This window comes from Adiantum capillus-veneris, chromosome 28 (assembly GCF_014529385.1).
Source record: "Adiantum capillus-veneris isolate H3 chromosome 28, ASM1452938v2, whole genome shotgun sequence".
Classification (NCBI taxonomy): domain Eukaryota; kingdom Viridiplantae; phylum Streptophyta; class Polypodiopsida; order Polypodiales; family Pteridaceae; genus Adiantum; species Adiantum capillus-veneris.
In genome coordinates this window covers 46,376,324-46,400,615 of record NC_140958.1, presented here as the reverse complement: position 1 = coordinate 46,400,615, position 24,292 = coordinate 46,376,324, and the positions used below count along the sequence as shown (strand labels likewise).

The 24,292-nt window shown below is 42.3% G+C and overlaps 1 protein-coding gene across 1 annotated transcript; it reads right to left on the bottom strand.

Moving 5' to 3' along the window:
* Positions 1–12,993: 12,993 nt before the first annotated feature.
* LOC147420379 (ATP-dependent DNA helicase PIF1-like) lies at positions 12,994–14,085 on the bottom strand. The gene has a single exon (XM_086504518.1). The coding sequence runs from the start codon at positions 14,083–14,085 to the stop codon at positions 12,994–12,996; it is 1,092 nt and encodes a 363-aa protein (XP_086360644.1).
* Between the last annotated feature and the right edge of the window lie 10,207 nt (positions 14,086–24,292).

Here is a 24,292-nt window from a genome sequence, read left to right as displayed (position 1 = left end):
CATGTGAGTCCTGACTCAAGAAGAGCTGATATAAATCCTTTTCTAGTTTGGCTAAAAATGCCCTTTTCTTGCGACGTACTATACGCTGAAGAGCAATCCGAGACTGCTTATATGTGATGATCCCAAGTGTAAGCTCTTTCTGGACTTGGGTTCTCGTCTCTCTGCATTCCTCATCATACCAATTGTTTTGAGGCGTGTTCCCAGATCCTCTCTTTTGATCAGGTTGAGTATGTGGGTATGCCTCTTGTGCTGCTCCATGTAGTATCTCTGTTAATTGAGAAGTAATCTCCTCTACAGTATATATTGGCTCGGCTACCCACATCCTATTATAGATCTTTTCCACATAGACTGAATCAGTTTCTGGCGTGAAAGTATATCTTGCGTGTGTCTTCTTCCTTTGTACTTGAGAGGCATTGTATTAGAAGGAGATTGATAAGGTCAATAGAGCATGATCCACTGCAATCCCAACCGGCCTGGGTCCCACCTTAAAGTCCTTGATACTAGAAATACAGCTTGGTGAAGTCATGACATAATCCACTGTACTGGCCCCATGCCTGTGCGGGAAGCATGTGAATCCCCCAGATAACAGGAAATTCTCTAGACCATTAAGTATGGCCAAACCATGTATAGTTGCCATCTCCATGAGATGTCTCCCATATTCAGTGTGTTCTTTATCCTCTGAGTTTCTAGTAAGCCCTCTCTGTGATAAATCCACTTCTCTGAGCATTTCCTCAGAAGTATCATAGAATACTGCTTGAGAGTTGGCCATTCTGGCATTAAAGTCTCCTAAGAGAACGATGTCTCCATCTCTAGAGAACTCCCATATGTCATTATTCAATATGGAGAAAGGGGATTGTCCTTTAGGCGAGGAGTAGACTGAGGTACTCGGAGGGAAGTAGCATATAGCGATATATAGAAATCTACCTATCTCGGCTCTCATTCTCACCCACATATACCTTGCTTGCTCATCTTTCCTGATAATCTATAGTAGTGGTTTCAACTCCTCTTTAAATACGACTGCTACTCCTCCTGAACCCCGGCTACCCTGTAGAGATCTCTTGTCTGGTCGACCAGCTGTTTCCCATAAATAACCCTTCACATGTGGCATACGATGTCCCGGTATCTGGTGTGTCTCTGAGTAGAAAACTATGTCTCTGTCCCTAAAGCTGTCTTCAAAGGCACCTACATCTAGCCTATATGATCCATTACAATTCCACGCCGCTGTTCGGAGCGTCGCCCCATACATCACGCACCGTCATGATGAGCGCTTTTCCAGAACCACTACTTTCCCTCCTCTATAAAAGGCGATTTTCCCCATTTCTCTTGCTGCCCTGATCTCTGGCATCAACTCTTGCATGTGTGCCACTTGTGCCAATGTAAGGTCATCTCCCAGGAAAATACCGGTTTTCTTAAGAGTTCCTTTACGTTTCCCTTCTCATCGGTTCCTTTCTTGCCCACTCTCCATGCACTTGTGTGAGTGGGTTCTGTGATGCCCATGCGTTGTATCAGTTCCTTCACTTCTTCATCTACATTCTCTTTGTCTTTGACTCCTGTGACCTGCACATGCAAAGCCCGAGTCTTCCTTTTCTGCTCTTCCTCAATGGTCATATTAATGATGGTGGAGGTAGGTGTGGTCTCGGGCATCTGGGCCTTCCCTTTCTTCGCATCCTCAATCCATTTCTCTGCTTCATCAACCTTTTCTTGTGTCTTAAAAAGACGTTCCGCCCATGAAGATGCCGTTTTCGATTTCTGTTCATTTTCTTTTCATAGAGCTTTCATCTGATCCTTCATGTCCTCGAGCTCCTTCAGCACCGAAGGTTGGTCGTCTCCCTTCTCCTTAGTTGCAGATTTGCAAGCCGCAAGTTCTCCTTTTAGCTCCTCGATTATTGCATCTTTTTCCCCCATTTGCTTTTCCATATTTGTTCTCCATGCTTCAAAACTTGTTGATGTCTCATCGAGTTTCTTTTGCATAACGCATTCTGTTACATTTACTTCGGCCTTGATTAGGTTTCGTAATTCCGTTTTCAAGATTTGAATCTCCTCATTCTGTATCCCCCGGATCTCTCTCCTTAGTTCTCTCATCATGTCTTCATACATGGAGTTCCTGTAGCTCTCAGCGCTCGCGTGCATTTCCTTCCTGATGTCATCTCTCATGTAGTTTAGCTCTGATTTGAGCATCACCTGGACCTTCTCCATCATTAGTTCATCATGTATCTTGGACGTTTTCCCCACTCGTAATGATCCTGGTGATAGTACAGTATCTTTGTTTCTCCGCTTGAAAGTAGCCGTTGTTTTTTTTGGGGTGGTGTAGCTATCTACACCCGGAGCTTCCTCTTCGGTAGGCGGATCCATCGAACCCGGGCCCCAAATGTGGGGTAGGGTACTAGGGTGGGGGACTGAGAATAGGTCCTGCTCGCTCAACGCGTAGGAGGACCAGCTCGCGTAGGAGAGAGAGAGAGAGAGAGAGAGAGAGAGAGAGAGAGAGAGAGAGAGAGAGAGAGAGAGAGAGAGAGAGAGAGAGAGAGAGAGAGAGAGAGAGAGAGAGAGAGAGACGTGTGAACCAACTTCCCGGGCAATTAACCAAATTTACCTTAGGCTTAAAAGTTCCTTTAAAACTTGAGCTATTAACTTCCTACGCGTAGCTGAAGGGACTTGCTACGCGTAGGATGTTGAGACCTGCTATGCGTATTGGAGCTTGCAGAGCGGAAAGCCAGAGAATCTGCGCGTGCTGCTTGGTCCTGCAGGAGCCCTCAATCTCTGCATTTCTGCACCTGCGCGAGTTCCCCTGCCTGCACTTGAAAGGACTTCCCTGTGTGCCCTGCTCCTGCCCTGTGCGCCTTCAACAGCTGCGCAACCTCAGTGTCTTCGGTCTCTGCATGACCCGCACGAGCTTCTTGTCCTAAGCGTCCTGCGCGTTCGCCTTGCTGCAGAAGGTTGTCCTTACGTGAGAGAGAGAGAGAGAGAGAGAGAGAGAGAGAGAGAGAGAGAGAGAGAGAGAGAGAGAGAGAGAGAGAGAGAGAGAGAGAGAGAGAGAGAGAGAGAGACGTGAAAACTAATGGTGATGCTTTTGGGGGGAAGAGGAGCAAACAGAGCTAAAGTATAATATACCAACATACTAAAAATTTACTAACCATCAAATTTAATTAAAGAATACCTAATGCTAGATCCTCTTAAGTATGGAACAATAAAAGATACACCAAAAGCAAGTGAATATTTCATAGGAGCAAGAAAATTATGGGGTATCGAGTGACGGGTTGATGCATTTTTGCCTTGCATGATGACGGGCAAAGTGTATGATGGCCCTTCCTCTTCGATGGCCAATTAAGGGAATTCCCCTTCCCTAGGAAGGACAAGGGCACCCTTCAATTTCCAGGCCTGCCAGTGAGTCAAAGAGCGCTACCTGAGAGTCGAAGACGGTAGACTGGTCAAAGCTTGAAGCAAACTTCAAAGTGCTGCTGAAGTAATTGGCACTGCCATTATTTTTGGTAGCTCTCTTCGTCATCTCTAGTCTCTCGCCCTCTCTCTCTCTCTCACACACACACACACAAGCGCGCGCACGCGGACAGGCAGAAGGCTGGCCAGAGAGAGAGAGAGCTATCCTCTATGGGAGCGATGGCGGCTCCTCTTAACAATGCTCTCCATCGCCATATTGGGCCAGGTAATTCCCTCTCTCTCTCTTCTCTCTCTCTCTCTCTCTTCTCTCTCTCTCTCTCTCTCCTCTCTCTCTCTCTCTCTCTCTCTCTCTCTCTCTCTCCTCTCTCTCTCTCTCTCTCTCTCTCTCTCTCTCTCTCTCTCTCTCTCTCTCTCTCTCTCTCTCTCTCTCTCTCTCTCGCGTGTGGATTCAGACGGATACTCATACCACTGTTTGATGCAGAGAGAGTAATTGACCGTCGCTACTTCTCGCTTCGAGATATTAAACGCTTGGTATGCCTCTCTCTCTCTCTCTCTCTCTCTCTCTCTCTCTCTCTCTCTCTCTCTCTCTCTCTCTCTCTCTCTCTCTCTCTCTCTCTCTCTCTCTCTCTCTCCTCCAGGCATGTTTTCCCCATTGCCTTCACCTGCAGCCAGTGTTCGGGAAAAATGTGTCTCAGCTTAATATCGTGCCGTTTTCAATTTCCAAAATGCCGGTTGAGCGCAAGGGGAAAAGGAGAAATTCCGCCCCAAAATAGAGAAAAATAGTGTAAAAACCTAAAAAGTAACCTAATTTTCTAAATTTTCCTCTTGGAAAATTCAAGGAAAGGCATTTTGTATGTTTGGGAAAATGATTTTTCCCAAACACTGCCTGCAGCAAGTCTTCCATTGATTCCATTCAACTGCTCTACAAACAAATCTAATCCCGTACACCAACCACCCCTGGCTTTTCACGTGGTGTCATTTCATCACTTACTTTAATTTGAGGTGACCCGCGTGTAAGGTGTCACGTATCAGTACGTTCACCTCATTAATTTGACTTGCCCTATCCATTTATTTTGTTGGCACTGCCTGCTTGCAGGTAGTGATATAGGGGTGATGCCTATCAATTTGTGTACACAATTTTTAAGCTTTCTTTTAGGCTTTTTTAAGCTATTTTTTAGGTCTCTAATAAAAATAGATTATATTTTTCTCTCTGCCGTTCAAAGCAGCTCTCTCTCTCCTTCTCTCTCTCTCTCTCTCTCTCTCTCTCTCTCTCTCTCTCTCTCTCTCTCTCTCTCTCTCTCTCTCTCTCTCTCTCTCTCTCTCTCTCTCTCTCTCTGTGCATGTGTGTGTGTTTCTCTGCTCTGCTCTGCCGATGAACGCAGTCAAGAGCTCTCTCTCTTTCTCTCTCTCTAACAGCAGGCAGTGCCGCCGTCTACACGCTAGTGTCGGCCTTGTTCATTACTTCTTGAGATGCTTTCTGAGATTCCTTCTCTACCTTTAACAAAGGAGATTTTCAAGTTTCGAACCCACATCATTCCCTCATATACCCTATTGTTACTCCCCTAACCACTTCAGCACCAAGCTGACTTGTTCAGAAGGGCTTGTCTTTAGTATAATCGGGATACCCTCACTTCTGTGTTGTAGCCTGCAATCGAGACCTTCACGGCACCACTTGCTTCTCTGCCCATTTGCCAATATTCGCTCTGATTTTTTTCTCGAGAATCGTGTAGACATGTAGTAGTGTTAGTGTGTATACGCGCTTCACCAGGGGCACTTTTCTCCCACTGGGTTTTTCCCCCTGGACATCCGGAGTGAAAGGACACCTTATCTCTTAGGGTTTCATATAAGCTTTGTAGCTCTGAGTTTGTATATATTATTATTCCAATATAGAGAGAGAGACTACAAAGATCTCGTACACAAGCTCTGTGTCTTCTCCTTCTCCATCTTCTTCCTACTCTGAGTTGCTGTCTTCCTTTTGTTTCCTGTTTCATCATCTTCAACAATTGGTATCAGAGCAAGGTGATTTCCAGAGCCTCTACTTGCGTTTTCACGTCCGCGCACGCAATCGCAGTTTTCAGGCAGTTTTCGGAAAATTTGCTCGTGGGAGCATCCTCGACGTTCCGGGAGTATTCTGATCAGGCGACCTGGGGTTTTACCCCCCTTTCGAAGTCGTTCGAGCCCTCAGAATTTCGTTGTGAGCAGCGTAGCAGAAGTTACTTTTCGGAGGCGTTTAGATCAAGAGGGTGTGCTTTTTGACAGATTTTCTTCAGGTAAACAGTTCTTTTGGGAAGCAGCTTGTCTTAGCTTTGTGCTGAGATTTTGTGTAGAGTTTTGCTTGGATTGGAGAGGAGATTTGTGAATCTCTTGGAGGTTCTTTTGCTCTCTTGTGTGCATCCACAGTATGGCTCAATCTACGGAGAAAGAGATTTTTGGTGCGTTTACATCCGAAGACAAATTGGATGGTACCAACTATTCTCTTTGGTCTTTTATGGCCAAAAATGTTTTGGTTGGTAAAGGATTGTGGGATTATGTATCTGGAGATGAAGTTCGTCCAGGTAGCATTGCACCTGCCACGCCTGGTCGTGGTGCAGCTGTTGGTGCAGGACCCTCACAAGTCACTCCAGAGCAAAAGAGATGGGATACTAAAGATGCACAGGCTATGGCTGTGATTGCCTTAACCATAAAGAGGACAATCACACCACATATCAGATCTTCCAGAACTTCTGAGGATGCTTGGAACACTCTGCAAGCTATGTTTGGAGGAAGAAACGCTGCCAGAATAGAGTTTTTGAAGAAACAACTTGACAAAATACAGATGGACGAAGGTGACGATATTGTCGAGCATCTTACAAAAATCAGGGATCTTAAAGAGCAATTGCTTAGCATTGATGAAGTGATTCCAGAGAAGGACTTGGTTTCCAAAAAACTCAATTCATTACCACCATCTTATTTGACTTTTCAGACTTCTTTGACTCTGTCTTTGCGAGCTAATCCTGACCCTCTTCATTTTGAAGAGTTAGTGGCATTGCTATTGCAGGAGGATCAATCACGTAAGAACAAGTCTTTACAGGTGGATGGTATGGATCATGCTCTTGTTTTACAGAACAAAAACAGGGGTAAAGAGAGTGCTCATCACTCCAAGTCTAGTGCAGGACAATCTTCAGAGAAGTCTAAAGGTGATTCCGACAAGTCCAAGAAGAAAGGTAAATGTCACTACTGCAAGAAACCTGGTCACTACATTAGTGAGTGTAAAAAGCGAATTGCTAAAGAAAAGAAGAAAGAGTCAAGTTTGGTTGTTTCAGCTTCTGGTGATTCTTCTACAGCTAAAGAAGAGTCTGCAAACTTTGTGCAGGATTCTTATGCTTTTGTAGTATGTTCAGATTTTTCTGCTTATAGTGTTGACAAGACACAAATGATTTGGTACTTTGATAGTGGTGCATCCAGGCATATTACTTCAAGGAAGGATTTGTTTTGTTCATTGGATGCAGCTCCAGCAGGAAAGAAGGTGACATGTGCAAATAATGCTTCTTATCCAATCAAAGGCGTTGGTAAGATTTTGATTACCATTTCAGATGGTTCAGATTTATGCTTGCCAGATGTCTTATATGTTCCAGGGATCAAGAAGAATTTGTTGTCTGTATCCTCTCTTGCAAAAAATGGTCTTCGGGTCATTTTTGAGGATGACAGATGTGTTGTACGAGATCGAGAGAATGGTTATTCTCTTATCACTACAGGTACGCTGGACAATGGACTATTTGTGCTAGATCGTTATGAAAAGCAGATTCAGGTATGTATTGCAGAAACAAAGACTCAGGCCATGCAGGATGCTGAGTTGTGGCATGCTAGATTTGGGCATGTTGGTTATGGCAGTTTGATGACTTTACAACGTCATAATATGGTGCATGATTTGTCTTTATTGGAGATGCCACCAAGACATGTATGTGAAGGTTGCGTTCTTGGAAAGATGCACAGATTTTCATTTTCGCACGATGGTTCAGTTAGAGCGACACGAAAGTTGCAACTTGTACACAGTGATGTATGTGGTCCTATGAGGACGCCATCTATAGGAAACAGCCTTTATTTTGTGACCTTCATTGATGACTTTTCCAGGTTTTGTTGGGTGTATCCACTCAAAGAAAAGTCAGATGTGTTTGCAGTTTTTCAACATTATGTCGCCATGGTTGAAAATGAAACAGGTTGCAAAGTACAGACTCTTTGTACCGATCGAGGAGGTGAATACATGTCAGGTGCATTTAAGGATTTTTTGGGAAAGAAAGGCATTAAACACCAATGCACTATGCCATACACACCACAACAGAATGGTGTTGCAGAAAGGAAGAACAGTTCTTTAATGGAGACAGCTAGATGTATGCTCAAGGCTAAGAGTTTGCCTCATAAGCTATGGATGGAGGCAGTTGCTTGTGCAGCACATGTTTTGAACAGGTGTCCTACTCGTGCCTTGAAGACCATTACTGCATATGAAGCTTGGTATGACAGAAAACCTTCAGTCAGTTATCTTCGTGTTTTTGGTTGTCTTGCTTATGCTCACATCCCTCAGCAGTTACGTGGGAAGCTTGATGATAAGGCAATCAAATGTATATTTGTGGGGTACAGTAGTGGAAGTAAAGGTTATAGACTTTACAATCCTGCTACAAACAAGATTTTTGAAAGTCGTGATGTAATTTTTGCAGAAACTACTACTCAACCTATGGTTGCTTTTGATGTACCTCATATGCAGACACATGATGTATTTGAAGGTTTGCTTCCTTCTTTTGTGGAGAATCAAGAATCACAACAGGTTGATAACCTTGATCAATCTTTTGATCAGCATGTGACACCTCATGATGTAGAGGAAATTGTGCGTGAAGAGCAAGAAGTTCTCAGGGAAGAAAGAACCTTGCCTAAATGGGTTCAGAAAACTTTGCAGGATAGCAAGTTGGATGCACCGTTGCCACGAAAAACACGTGCTGGTACTACTTTTGGCACAGAGCAAGTAGATTTGGCTTGCTTTAGCACTCTTTGTGATGCAGATGAGCCTGATTCATTTGAACAAGCTTTAGAGTGTGTTCAGTGGAAAGATGCTATGCAGCAAGAAATTGATTCTATTCATAAGAATCATACATGGGATCTAGTGGACTTGCCTACAGGTAAAAAGCCTATTGGTACAAAGTGGGTTTTTAAGGTAAAAAGGAAACAAGATGGTACTGTTGACAGGTACAAAGCAAGGCTTGTGGCAAAAGGCTATGCGCAACAAAAAGGCATAGATTATGATGAAACCTTTGCTCCTACTTCTCGTGCGTCCACAGGTAGATCACTAGTTGCAATTGCTGCTCATCATGGTTGGAAAGTGCATCAGTTGGATATCAAAACTGCTTTTTTGAATGGTGATTTGCAGGAAGAAGTTTATGTAAGTCAACCAAGTGGTTTTGTTGTAAAAGGTCAAGAGCAAAAGGTATGTAGATTGCGTAAAGCTTTGTATGGTCTCAAACAGGCTCCAAGAGCATGGTATGAGAAGATACATACTTATTTGATTGGCCAGGGATTTCAGAATAGTCCAACAGAAAGTACTTTGTATGTCAAAAAGGGAGATGGAGTTCTCATTATGCTAACACTTTATGTGGATGATATGCTTCTTACAGGCAATACTGCAAATGAAATTGAAGCGTTTAAAGATGCTTTGAGAAAAACCTTTGAGATGTCTGATCTTGGTTTGCTACATTATTACTTGGGTATTCAGTTTGTGCAATCAGAGGATGGCATATACATGTTGCAGGCAAAATATTTGCATAAAATTTTGGACAAGTTTGGTATGCAAAATTGTAAGCCAATCTCTACACCCGTAGAAACTAGATCAAAGTTGAGCATGCATGATGCTGGAGAAACTTTTGATGTACATACTTATGCAGCAGCGGTTGGTTGCTTGATATATTTGGCAGGCAACACTCGTCCAGACATTCAATTTGGGGTTTCACAAGCAAGCAGATTTATGCACAGCCCAGGTATGCATCATTGGCAGGCTGTGAAGCGCATACTTCGTTACCTTTCAGGTACCCCTAATCTTGCCATGTTCTTTCCAAGGGGGGATATGTATGGAAAGCACAGTTCTATGCAGCTTCTTGGTTACAGCGATTCAGATTGGGCTGGTGATTTTGACACACGACATTCCACAAGTGGCAATTGTTTTTTCTTGGGAAATGCATGTATATCTTGGCTAAGCAAGAAGCAACCCACAGTGGCTACCTCAACTTGTGAAGCTGAGTACAGGGCAGCTTTCACGGCAACAGTTGATTGTGTATGGATACGCAGGTTATTGGCAGATCTTTGTGAGTGTCAACAGGCACCCACTACCATTTTCACTGACAGTCAGAGTGCTATGGCAGTTGCAAGGAATCCAGTATTTCATGCAAGAACAAAGCACATAGAGGTTCACTACCACTATGTCAGGGAAAGGCTACATGCAGGGGAGATCACACTAACTTACTGTCCTACACAGGATAACATTGCAGATCTATTTACGAAGGTGTTATCACGAGAAAAGTTTGAAGCTTTCCGAAAAGCTTTGGGCTTACTCTCATACACATGATGATCTGCTACCTTGTACGGATTCACACTATCACTACAGGGGGGATTTGTAGACATGTAGTAGTGTTAGTGTGTATACGCGCTTCACCAGGGGCACTTTTCTCCCACTGGGTTTTTCCCCCTGGACATCCGGTGTGAAAGGACACCTTATCTCTTAGGGTTTCATATAAGCTTTGTAGCTCTGAGTTTGTATATATTATTATTCCAATATAGAGAGAGAGACTACAAAGATCTCGTACACAAGCTCTGTGTCTTCTCCTTCTCCATCTTCTTCATACTCTGAGTTGCTGTCTTCCTTCTGTTTCCTGTTTCATCATCTTCAACAAATCGTAGCGCCTACTGAGGTGAAGGTGATATATTAGTACTTAGTAGTAAGTGGATGTAGGTCCTAAGCACTATCTAGCACAGTTCTTAATGACCCCCAAGTGGTGGGATCGACGACCCGGAAGTGCACAACCAAATCTTGAGGCGGGGGAAGGGTCTACAAAATTCAACTCGCGGATGGAGGTCAGAGACTTGAACCCATGACCTCACGGTTGGGAGGCTAACGAGCTAACCACGTAGGTGCATGTGGTCTCTTGAAACCACTATAAGCGCCGTTAATTATAAAGTGAGTTTATTCTCCCCGCCCCCTCCCCCTCCATGTCCTTGTTTGTTTTTGTTGTCCTTGTTTACTTTTCAGCAATTGATGTCCACGCGCGCTTTTGTTTTCGTGCCCACACTTCCCGGCCATGGATCCCACTACTTGCGGGTCATTAAGACTCCACGTTAGTTAGTGCTGAGGGACGCACGATACTGCTAGGCCTAGAGGGATAGTGTTTACAAAAGGAGTGTGTCTCAAGGGCTCTTATTGGCTCCTCTACCCAACATTAACTAGTTCACATAGGTGTAGTCGTGAGCTCACATGGGACATAAAGCTCGAGACTGTGGGTTTAATGCTTTAGATAGGACCAAATTTACTTTTCTTTCAAGTATACATAGTGATCGGACCCCTCTCAACCGTTGATCTCCTCCTGATTTGCTTGTGTTAAATAGTGCCATGGGATGAGCCTAGTCCTATATACACAAAGAATATGCAAGCCACCTCAAGACCTCCTTCAAACACACGGTGATTCCTTGTCTGCCATACATTATGTAAGAAGACGTACCTGACGATTTGAGTGCTGATGAGGATGGCAGGACCACCTGAATTCTTCCCTATACAGGGCAAGTGTAGTCCTATACTCTCCAGATTCACATTTGTGTATTGTGTTACACTTTCTTTGGAAGCCTCAAAAGTGCTATGAGTTGAAGAGTTCATTGTGTGCTTTATGTACTTTAGTTCTCCTCATGCGACACTAACCAAATGTTATGCTCATATCCACCCCACACTTAGGGATTTGGATAATTATTATTGAGGTGTCTACTTATGTCCAAATTACTAGTCCTTGCCTATTCATATTACTAGTCCTTAGGTCATAAATTAAAACGATCTTTGATCAAATTTCTTGATTGATGTTCAAACCTAGATCGTGTTTAGCTTACGAATGTTGAGCCCGTGATGTCCCTTTGCATACCAATAAAAGGAAATCACCTTTTCTAATCTATTCACATTGCAATGCTTCATTCATACAACATCCAAAGCTCATGACTTACTATGTGCTAAGCTATGTCGGGTGGATATGTTCGCAAGTTGGTGAAATACTCAACCTGTAGTAGCAGATTAACAAGTGACAAAATCACGAGGCCTGCCACTTTAAAATAAAAAGGAAGAGGGAAGAGGAATGTGTGTCACAAATGGGAGCAGTGCTCAAAGAAGAAACCTGGTTGATAGATATGCAAGTTGTGAGTACAATAGGCATGTGTTTTATGGGAAGAATGAAGCACCAAAAGAAATCTAGACAGGTTTTTTGAACGGGTATTTTGAGGGGGTGTTGTTTAGTTTAGGGAGAGAGGGAGGGTGGCGAGGGTGGGAGAGGTGTAGGGCCGAGGCTGGGGGGAAGGGGGGGGGGGGGGGGGGGGGGGGGATTATTTTGGAAGTAGAAGATGTGTGGAAGAATGGTCTGACCAAAAACAAAATCTTGTGCCTGCGATTGAAGACAGGGGAGGATTCTTAAGCCAAATGTGATCAAGTTTTGAGTTATATAGAGTTGTAAAGTCGTGGATTTGTTGTTGATAACCATGCTTATGGAGTTGCTCTTGTAGTTTTTGGTAGTGTTCATTTGTTGGGTCGCTGTGGGTATTGAAGTCTCCAACAATGAGGCTTGTTCTTGTGCTTTTGGAGGAGTCAGCCAAACTATTGAGAAGGCATATCAATGAAGTTGTGGAAGCTTTTGGCGATTTGTAGACTGAAATTACATGCAATTCATGGTTGTTTGTAAAGGATAGGACGGCCTCTATAATTTCGATGCCAATGGATGCAATTGTCTTTACGGATTGCAATGCAATGTGTGTCTTGTAGTAGATTGACATTCCAAACGTATCACAATGGTGAATGTGGTTGAATTCAGGAGCAAGAAGATTGGAGGCAAGCTTTTGTCTTGTTTCTTGAAAGCATAGAATGTCAGATGTTGTGAAATTGGGATCTGTTTTGATTTGATGAATGTATTTTTGAATGGAAACGATGTTTAGCGATTGAATAATGTAATGTGTTTTGTTGAAAGCAAACGGAGGAGGCCTTAAGTATTCCCATTTTGCATCCTTTTCAAGTCTCTCATGTTCTGCGAGCACGATGTTGTCGATTTTTATTTGGCTTGGACTTATTGGGTTAAGAATGTAAAGGTTCGCCGGTTCTTTAATGCGGGAGAGGGCTGTGTATATCAATCCATGTGTCTTGATAGTCCTCGGATCAAAGGCGACTGCAAGCATTGTTAGGCCTTGCGATCTATGGATTGTTCTTGCATTTGCGGCTTGAATGGGGAGTTGTGTTCTTGTTATGGAATTCAAGGCATTCTTTCCAATATGAAATTCTTTAGATGTTTGAAAAATTGGTGTCCACAAGGGGTTGATGTAGCTATCAAAAAAGTGCAAATTTTGTTGTCATTGTTTTATCCCTGTGGTTGAATCAAAGAAATGAATCCATGCAATATGGGAAGTTCGTATGCTTTGCACGTGCTTAAGAATACCATCTGCACCATTTACAAGACCGTCACCAATGTCAAGATTACCACCGCAGATTTCAACAATCATGCCTACTTTTAGCTCGAGAACTAAAGCCAAACCTGCAGTTGCCTGTGGGTCGTGTGGTATTATGAGACTTTTTGAGCATGTTTTGTGGCGGGTGTCTCTTGCATGTATGACGTATGCTTGTGTATCGAGGTTTTCAAAAACCATATGGTTATGTTGATTTTTCAAGTTATTGGTAAAAAAAAAATGCGGCGTTGTGAATTTATCGAAAGCCTTGTTGCTGTGGTTGGTGTTAATGAAGTTCACATCTGCATTTGTGTGTTTGGCCTTCCTTATTCTATTAAGGATTGCAATGAATTCTCTGTTTTCTTGACGCATTATCTGCTTCAGCTCGTAGCATTTCACATGAGTGTGCCAAAAAGACGGCGCAAGTAAGTTAATCGCATCTTGTGCGTTGCTAAATATCCATCGATCTCGAACTGGGCTTGCTTGACAAAGGTCTCCATAAAACAAGACATCCAAACCACCAAACGGCTGTATGTGGTTATGCTTGATTGCACGGAGTCTTGTATCTATAATATGTAGCGGTCTGTTCCCAATCAAAGAAGACTCGTCGAAGACAACAAGCTTTAGGTTTCTGTATAATTGTGAGAGTTCGGCTAAATTTTCTGAAGAGATGTTTGCGTTGGTTTGTGTCACAAGCGGCAATCGCAATGCAGAGTGTATTGTAGTGCCGCCAACATTGAATGCTGCTTTTCCTGTATATGCCATCAACAATGCCGCAGGGAGCTCAACGTCACCCTCGATACCTAGGTTGTAGTGACGAGTCAAGCCTTGAACTATAGCTTTCAATGTGAATGTTTTCCCTGTTCCCGCACCTCCAGTAAGGAAGAGGTGAATGGGTTGCTTTGGCTGCAATCGTTTTCGAATCATGATGTCGTCATAGAGGGCTCGTTGTTCTGTGTTCAAGGTTGCAACAAGTTTGTAATACTCTTCGTTTGGCATTGCAAGGTTTCTGAAGAATGGCAAAGATCTTGTTGTGGTTTTAGTGCCTCAAAGATCAAGACCCAACTCGTAGTTGAAAACTTCTGGATGGTGGGAGGAGGATGTATTGAGCTCATCTCTGATGTGCTCGAGGCATGGAGGTCTAGCTTCATGAATTTCTAATGGTTTTCAGTTATGGTAGTGTTGTTAGTATTAAATCTTTCACACCAAGACTCGCACTCTGATTCAAAGGTGGCTTCATCACCAATGAATGGAAGAAACAAAAGACAAAGCTCGTGATAGTGACGTTCTGCGTCTTGTTCAAGACTGAAGTTGGCATATCTAATGACGCGTGGTTTTTTGGACTTTTGCAAATGTCCACAGATAAGTTGAAACTCACTAGCGTACTCAGCCAAGCATAAATTTGCTAGATTTGTTGGACGTTTTGTGTATTTTGTGACGAGGTCGTCGAAAAAAATGTTTGCGTCCTCAGGGTGTAAATCGTCTAGCATCGCTCTACGCTTCAATAACAATGTCCTTTGTGAACTGAAGTCTGCGTTGATGAAAACAATTTGTCTGCTTGCACTATGCAAAGGCAAAGAGAGCGCTATGTACGTAGCTTGTTGTGATGTCATTTCTTGTGTGTTGATCAAGGCACTCCCAATTTTTCTCAAGCGCTCAAGCGTTGGGAGGTTGGTCTTCTTGCAATTTTCTAGAATGTTCTTGATTGCCTTGCTTGATGAAGTATCATTTTTTGTCATGTATGAAGTGCAATATGCAGCAGCTCCATGACCATTGAAAATGAATTGAATGTCAATATTTGCATCCCACAAAGTACATAATTGCTTATTGAAATTGTTTGTGTAGATGTCTTTTGGGTCTCTCTTCAAGATTAATGTGGGTTCAACAATTGTTATAGAAATTGATTCCATGTAAAGATCCTCATCCATGCCAATTGTAGCCAACCAAGTATCAAAGGAAAGGTCATTGTCGCGAGGCAAGGCAAGCAGTTGCTGATCAATGTGTTTTTTGTTCTCAACAAGGATCTGGCGCCTAGAATCAGGCACAGAAAGGGGAAACATGATTACTGTTTTTCTTGAAGGTGGACGCGGAAATCCAAATCTACACAGAGTTTTTCGTTTCTTACATGTTTTACGATGAGAATGCGTCTGCACACATCTGAGCGTTTCTTCTAAGTCATCTTTGTTTGTGCTGATATACAAGTCGACAAACGTTATTATTTCATCAGTTGGTGCAATACCGAGAATGGGTGCATCCTTGATCCAAATCAATCCATGATCATGTTGGCTACCTCTATGCTGGAATTCAGTGACGAAGAAAAAGTCAACCACTTCACCTAGCAAGTGTTTATTGTGTCTCAGCTCCTTCTTTATCTCTTTGAATCTATGCACGTAGTATCTTACAGTTGTAAGAGGATCTGAGCGTACCAATGCTCGAAGGTAGGCGCTCATATTTGAGTAGTCACTCTCTACAATATGGGGATTTAGGGTAGACAAGCAGTTTTTAAGAGGCTGCCATCTTTGCTCAGCACATGAAAAAGTGAGAAAAAATGTGGGTTGACCCAATTGTCGAATCATTGCAAAAACATTACGTTTAAGTTTTGCTTTATAGTCAACAGATGTTCTCAATGTCTCAAAGTCATGGTAGCCAAGTTGGGATGTAAGTAGTTGCTCTATGTTAGTTGTAGATTGCACATCTTTTGCTTGCAGCTTGCGACCTTGAAGCTTCCCTTTCCGAAGGCGAACCCAAATAGAGCCAAGAACTTTGGCAATTATAATTTTGATTGTCTTAAAGAAAATATTCTCAATACCAACAGCAAAGCATCTGTCCTCGTTTTTTAATTCCCACTGTGCCACTTTTTATAACTTTGCTTAGCCAACGCGAAATATTTTCTGCTGTGACCATAGAAAAGTGCTGGGAATGACAACTCTTCACAAGCTTCATCATCAAAAATGCTTAAAGGACTAAATCCTTCACATGGAGCCACACTTGCCACATGTGCATTATGGTCCACTACTTGACTAGATGTATAAAGATTGTGCAATAGAGTGCTAGAAGGATCAATCGGGTCATTAGCGTCATCTTCACCAACGAATGTTACGAGGTCTGCACTGAGTGCAAAGGCGTCACTCCGTGACCTATTGATTTTTGAGCCATGTTCAATATACAATGGTGTTCTCACAAGTTCATGCAATGCTTTCATCACACATGCAGGCCGCACAACACCACTAAGAAAAGCATGATCATATTCGAGTTTTCGTTTGATCTCCACAAGAACTGTAGCTTGGTCATTTGCAAAGCGTGGAAGCATGTTTTGCACTTTAGAAAAATCTGACATGACATTCACCACACTTCCTTTGAGTCCAAGCTGACCTTCAAATGAAAGCTCTCGTATTTGGACAAAAGGTATTCGCAAAGATACAAGACGACGCTCTATATCGCTAAGTTATTGCACAACTTCATTTTTTGAGTTAAATGTCATCAACCCATGCATGCAAAAGAGAGGCTTGACATTCTTTTTTAATGCTGTTTTGCAAGTCTTACAGACTCGAACAGCCACAAGTGGAACACTGTTGGATAAATTTTTAAATCTCACCAAGGATGTAATCTCAATAGGAGATAGAGATTGTAGATTTTTACGAAAGACCAAAGAACCACATGAACAACAAGAAAAAGAGGGTGTGTCTTGGATAGCTTTTGCAAATCGTGAAGTATGAGAGCGCAATTGGGTTGCTGTTTGTACATTGTTTTGTTTTTTCCAAATACTATAAATCTTTGTTTGAATTTGTTTCTTGGTATAGGTAGATTCATGCACATTTTGAAAGATTGCAGTGATTTCAGGGGCACTTGCATGCGAATACTCTCGAATTAAAGACATTAAAAGACTTGTCACTTGTTCTGGCCACATACAATGAATATGCTTTAGACGCTGTAGAGAAGCAGGAATCCAAACAAAACTTCCCATTCTTTGCAACACAATCACCTCATGCAAGTGAGAAGAGGACGCATTATTCACTGCTCCATACCGCACAAGACTTTTGAAATGATTCTCCTCTTCAAACAAGAGAATGCTACATGAGTTATTCGTTAGCTGACAAACTAAAGAAACCAAGTGCATGGATAACATCTTTGAAGTGGACCACGTTTGAAATAGAGAGTAAAGGTTCCTTTTTAGTGTTACAACACTCACGTTCATATCTACATGCCATGGAGAAATCCAAACGGAAAAAGTGTCAACATCTTTAGCGAAAACCTTTTGTAAAATCATTTCCATAAGTCTATCCTCAAATGCAAGAGACAAGATTAATCCAAATCTAAACAACACTGCTTCCAAAACATCAGTATTGTTAGGAAAGCTAGACAAAAATTTTGCATCAAGGAGAACATTTCGCCTATTTACCCTTAATACATTAGGCATACCGTCCATCGTTACAAAATGTCAAACAGAGTGAGAACTCATAGACACAAGGCTGTCACGCTCGTATGAAACTAATTATGTAGACTTGCTTATCTATCTCAAAGGTGCCAACTTTCTTAAAAACAGCCAAGGAAGCTTTCAAATCCAAAAGATTATGTTCATATATGTGCATGAAAGGTTGTGCAAATCCAAGCACATCGTCGACGAGTCCACCTTGCAAGTTGACTGTTATGGCTTCTCCACCTTGGACAATCAGCTTTGCTTGCAACAAAGGAGTCTTGGCAATAGATGACCTCTTGCCACATGTGTAAAAAAATGGATTGGAAACTTGGCGACTCACATTTGTGCCTTTGCAAGTCTCACATGTGTGCTGAATATCGAGGCTGTTGAGGTTGACAATTTCCAAAGTGCCAAAAATCTACAAGAAACAAGCATAAGAAAAACCAAAATTTAAACCCAATCGAAAAGCACGTTAGATATAATCTAACCTTCTTGCCAAACCCTAAATTTGATACTTGTTTAGATAGATGTTGTCTAAAAACTGTCTCTAGACCAGTAGGCAATGGTAACAAGATAGTAGCATCCACAATAGAGAGTGTTTTTGTTTGTTGCTTGAACACGTTTATGTTGCGGGCCACATAGGAATAATACCCAAGATCGTTCACTGCATTTGCAATTCTGTGATAGTCTGCCCGTCTAGAAGGCACAAAGAGCAACTACAAGAACAAGAGCGATTAAGGCAGATTCTTGCATACAATAAAGAGATGATTAAGAGATGAAATATACTTACACTTGCTCTATCGATGACAGCTGACCCATCAGCTATAGTCAACCGACAACTGAAAGTACCATCACTTTTTGTAGCAGCATCAACTTTCACCACTGTGAATGCTATAGTGGGGATGAACTGGGCCAAAGTAGAAGTAGGCGCAGCCAATAGCTCTCTTATTCTATGCTCTGGATAGAGAACTAAAGAACAACTAAACGGACTGATTTTCACCAATATGGTTGTTGCATCAGCATGTAAACTCCATGGACTTGTCCCTCCATCTCTCCACACCCTTCTTTTCAAGCTAACTCCTTCTAAACGAATGTAATCATCTACTTCAAAGAGATCAACGAAATCTGAAATGTAAATCTCAGAAACCACAAAGGTAACAGTGTGCTTAGATTCCTTATCCAGCAAATCTGCTCTAAGAAACCGGCCAAAAGCTCCCTTCTCAATCTTGAAGGTCCCATATTTGCATAGCACCTTTGCATCTATAGCAAATCGAAATGTGATTGTATCTGACAACTCTGATATGAGTAATGGTTTTACAGGGGGAACCAAAGCTAGCTGAGAGTTGAAACTCTCGATGCTTGGAGTCTCGTTCAAACCATGCTCCACCTTCTCTGCGCTAGTAAAAGCACTACTTTCACCTATATTTCTCTTTGCTTTCTCTATCCGAACAAAAGCAAGTTAAAATCTGATCATGAAAATAATTCAATTACAAACAAATGTTACAAAGTCCACAATTACCTCGGACAAGCTTTAAAGCTTTCCTCAAAGAAGACGAAGGAGATTTACGAAGCTTCAAGTTGGGAGAGAGTTTCTTGTCACGCAGGGCTTCATTTTTTTAAAAGGAAGGTGACACACAATCAACATTGCGTTTAGGAGAGACAGGACCACTCTTCGAACCTACAGAATTAGTTTCCTCTTCAAAATCATAAATAACAGCATCTGCAGATTTGAATCGGAAAAAAAATCAAGAACAAGAAGTCTCATGCTCAACAAGACAAGATGCTCTTTGAAAGCTTAGTAGACATACCAGCCATGTTTTCATCCATGCCAGCAGAATAGTGAGAAATACCACTATAGAAGAGGGGAGAGGTTGTAACAGAGCGCTGGTTAGTTTCAGAAGCGCTGAACAAAACATAGGTGATATTCAATGTGTGAGAGCATGAAGCAAGAGCACTTTTGAGGATGGCAAAGAACGTAAATGACATTTCTTACTGTAGCCTTATATAGATGTGTGGCAGATGAAGGGACATTGGGTAAAAGACATAAATGAAGAACAATGAGTGAGAGGAGAGGCTAATAGGAGAAGGGAAAAAGATTGTTAAAAAAAGCTCTCTCTCTCTCTCTCTCTCTCTCTCTCTCTCTCTCTCTCTCTCTCTCTCTCACACACACACACACACACACACACACACACACACACACGAGAAGGGGAGAAAAGTGTCTAGAGACACTATTAGAAGAAAGGAAACGTGAAAGTTTCACGTCCTCCAACGTAAATCAAATGATGAAATATATTTATCATATCAAAGCAAATCCTACAAATAAACACACAAATAACTACTTGCAATCATGTCTAGCCGGCCCTAAATTTCAACCAAATATTCAATCATGAAAGCCAACAAAGGGGAAACTGCAAAATTTAATGTTACATACAAACCGTAGGTTTCAAGCAAATAAAACAACAGTTAACAGTTCTTTTCAAGAAATATTTACCCAAGCCAAAATCTTGCTTAATTGTTCAGTAATCTTAACAATACCTTCCCAACAAACAATGTAAGGCCATGCAAAACTGATGAAAACCATGCAGCAGTGATACTTATGGCCGCCATACAGATCCGATGATTAGTGTAACTTGCAATAAAATTGAATCATGTGAAAGCATAGCATAACAAACGGTCCTCTATTGAAGAGCTCCGAAGTTAGCCAATCAAATTGAATCACGGGAAGGCTACAATATAGCAAACAGAACTTGTAAAGAAAGTACCAAATGCTGGTTAACAAAAGCACCAAACTGAAAGGAACACGGATAATCAGTGTTTCCGTTATCGAGGATTCCAAGGCTCTGCAAACACAAATCGAAAGAAGAATGTTCACCAACACGATAAAAACTCGACAACCAATTTGACCAGAACCTACAGCCAGGTCAAAACGACTCCATTCTTTTCATTCAAAGAACACTAGCCGAAATGTTAGACAACAGGTCAATTATACGTAAGAAATCCTGTAAAGAGGTAGAACCCAATAAACCTGAGCATAGACTCAGTTAGCTCTGAACCGTGAGCAAGCAGGAAATGACAGCTGAGCCACAAGGGAGATGTCAAGCTTGACATATAATCTTCGTAGATGTAGTAGTTTTGCTATAGACAATACCAGAAACTAAAAGAGTTGCGGCAGAATGCAAACACAAAAAAGCATCACTCATTGCCAACAGAGCAACCAAGAATCAAGCCCGGCCGTTGCAGAATGCAGCAAAAACAACTTCCCAATCTGTGAGCACGCACCCATTTCAACTTCTAGACGCACTCCACAAACAAAAAAAGGTCGGTGTATCCAGACAGGGGGCCAAGCAGAATCCTATCAATCTGTCCACATCCCAAGCTTCACAAAAGCAAACAATACGAGTGAGCATTTACTGTCAGACACCAGAAGAACAAAACCTACCAAGCTGGGAACGTTACTGAAGCATCACAAATTACCTCCTGCTCCTAGCGACAGGTCATTGTCGAGGCCAAGCTCGCTGCCCCAACATGGCTGAGCGGGGCCATGGTGAAACGGCAGCAATAGCAGCTCGGCCATACTCACCGCAGCAATGCTGGCTGTGCTGGCTTTTCTGTGCTAACGAAACCCAGCAGGTCGTGAGGCAACAGCGGCAGCAGCAGCTCCGGCCTACTGAGCGCAGCAACGCTAACTGGGCTGGCTCTTCTGTGTTAACGAGACCGAGCAGGAGAAGAGGCCAAGCAGCCTAGCCTCACGTAAATCGTGCGGGTGCGAGGCAGGAGAGAAGCAGCAGGTCCCTCCCACTCAGGCCGGCAACGCCCTCTAGTAGCAGATGGCGAGCAGCAGGTCCCTCAAACGCAGGCCGGCAACGCTCTCCAGCAGCAGAAGGCGCTACTCTGTCCCGGCACAAGGCAGTAGAGAAGGCGCTACTCTGTCCCGGCACAAGGCAGTAGTGGCAAAACTAACCCCCTAGCCCAAGCATACAGCAAGCGGTTGAAGGGGAGCAAAGGGGGGAGAGCAGAAAACCGAGCAGTGGAGAAGAGGAGCAAGGGGGGAGAGCATGGCAGAGGACACACAGATCCGTAGTAGGGAACTCATGAGGAGCTACCCAAACCCTAACTCCTCTACGTCTAGCCTCCAACTCTGGCTCCGTGAAAAGATGACTTCGAACCCTAAAGATAGGACCCTATGAAGATAAGGCTCAAAAACAAGCCACGTACTTGAAACCACACCCTCTCTTCTCGATCCTACAACCACCCACTTAGGATTCCAATTTCCACCTTCTTGCTGTATCCACGTATCCACCGTTCAACCAGCCTTATCATTATACATAGTCTTCAAAAACAATAATACCGCAACAACTAACTTTGAATTTTTAAAGTTTTTATGTTACTTTTCATTAGCAACAACTTACCATCATTATCAAGCCTTTAAGAAGACCATCATTAAATTTTTCCTCAACCAATAAGAATTTTGTTTGAATAGCAAAAGTACCTAAAATAGCATCCTCTATTTTTTTCCTATTTTTCATCAACAAAAAGGATACCCATCTCTATAGCCTTTGCCCTTTGGGCAGGCCAAAAAGGCTTTCACATCGCGAGTTTGGAAACTCATCAAAAGAAGGTTATTTTCCTTTCTAATGTAAACTAAACATAGGCCAAAATTTGTGAGAACTCTCATTTTCAAACAAAATATTGCCTTCACTTTACTAAAACTATGGAGAAATTTTGGCATGTTATGATATGCCATAGAGAGCATGTCAAGGGGTGTTGGCCCAATGGTTAAGGTGAGGGGCTTTAAATGCACCCACTATGGTTCAACCCTTGAGACATGTAGGTGTGCGTGATTGGGTGCAATCTTGTAAAACTAATCAGAGCAAAGCTTCGAACGACCCAAACAAAAAGATATGCCATAGAGATTCAGAAGGAGTTAGCTTAGTTGGTTGAGTCTTGGTCGAAAGCAGGTAGCTTGGTTGGTAGCCTTCGACCTCCATGACGTGGGTCATCGGTTCGAAGACAACCAACAATCCTGTGTACACATAAGGACGTCTATATGACTTCTGATGGGATATGTGCAATTTGCTATAAAGAAAAAACCATGGAGAACAAAGAGAAAGGCTAAAAGGTTTTGAACCCACTTTTATAGTTGTAAATGAATCCCTTCATAGGAAAACGGAGTCTTTTTCAGTGTTTTTCATACAATGAATAACATCATGAGCTACTGCTCGAGAGGCATCGCATACCTAGCTAGGTACGATTGGGGGCAGGGGACCACCGGTCCCCCAAATTCTCACAATAATTCCCACATTGTGACTTACCTCAGCATCATGAGTTTCTGTGAGGAGGCATCGCATACCTAGCTAGGTACCATTGGAGGCAGGGCACCTAGCTAGGTATATGATGCCTCCTCACAGAAACTCATGATGTTGAGGTAAGTCACAATGTGGGGATTATTGTGAGAACTTGTTCAAAACTCCTTGTTTTTTTTGTTTTTTTTGGGGGGGGGGGGGGGGGGAGAAACCAAAGGGGGACAAAGTCCCAAGCCCGACCGACCAAACAAGAGAGTGAGAGAATGTTGCCTTTCTGGAGAGACCGCCTTTTCATCTTCTAAGATTTGCCTTTAGTTTCCTTGGCACAAGGTATTTGCCAAGATTTGTCTCAAAAAACCATCCAAAATCGTACCTACATAGTAGATTCAATGCTTACTTTCTCACTTTTTGGTTTTTAATGACTTGCTTCTTCTGCCTTCATTTAAGGTGGTGGACTTTCTTTTCAACTTTTCTATTTTAAAATGCCGGCGTAAGTCTTCACCTTGTTCATATTTACAAAAGTTGCGGAACACACCCACCTCTCAATCAACCCTTGTTTCAAGAGTGTGGATCTCAAAGCACTCATGTATACTCATATGCAGATGATGATACTATGTGTAGTCAAACCACTCATGTATACTCATTTGTGATAAACTCACAAATATAAAGATTCAACTATTTAAAAGCAACCTATTTTACATTTTGATTGCATGCGCGCGCACGCACGCACACACACACACACACACACACATATATATATATATATATATATATAGAGAGAGAGAGAGAGAGAGAGAGAGAGAGACACGTGTGCGCACGCGCACACACACACACACAAAGAAGCTTATCATGCATCCTTGTTTTTGTGTTATATTTATGTGCTCCTTGCATTTTTGTAATAATAGAATGTATGTGCATTGTTGTCTGTTGCATGTATGGGTGTACTTTTATATGTGCATTTCGTGTTGCATGTATGGGTGTATTTTTGTGTTATTACTTATTTATTATTTGCATTAATGGTTATAAAAAATATGAATGTACATATGTATATAGCCATATATGCATGTATAAGCGTGTACATTCTAAGTATGTATATCTAGGGTGTGTGTGTGTGCGCACGCGCGCGCGAGAGAGAGAGAGAGAGAGAGAGAGAGATCCATTTAAATACTATAATATCTCGCTTGTTGTAATGGTTTTGTTTTTAAATAACCCTTGCATACTTACATTTACTGAGGTAAAGGATTTTTTGATCTCGTGGATCATGCAAATTTTGCTAATTAGCTACTTAATTTCCACCAATTTTGCAGATGGGTAAAATTGTCATACGAGCGGATAGCGGCGGAAGTGGACCACTAGGATCAAATTGTTGCAAATGACATGGCACCCTATTCAATTTTGAATGGAGGATGACACTTTGCAACTTAGAGAAGGCATCAGAGGAGAATCTTATTTTGTGTCCTTGATAAGGAGGTACAAAAAAAAGTCC

What these genes read in the sequence shown, in the direction of transcription:
- LOC147420379 (XM_086504518.1), bottom strand. Translation starts at nt 14,085, where the DNA reads ATGCCAAACGAAGAGTATTACAAACTTGTTGCAACCTTGAACACAGAA.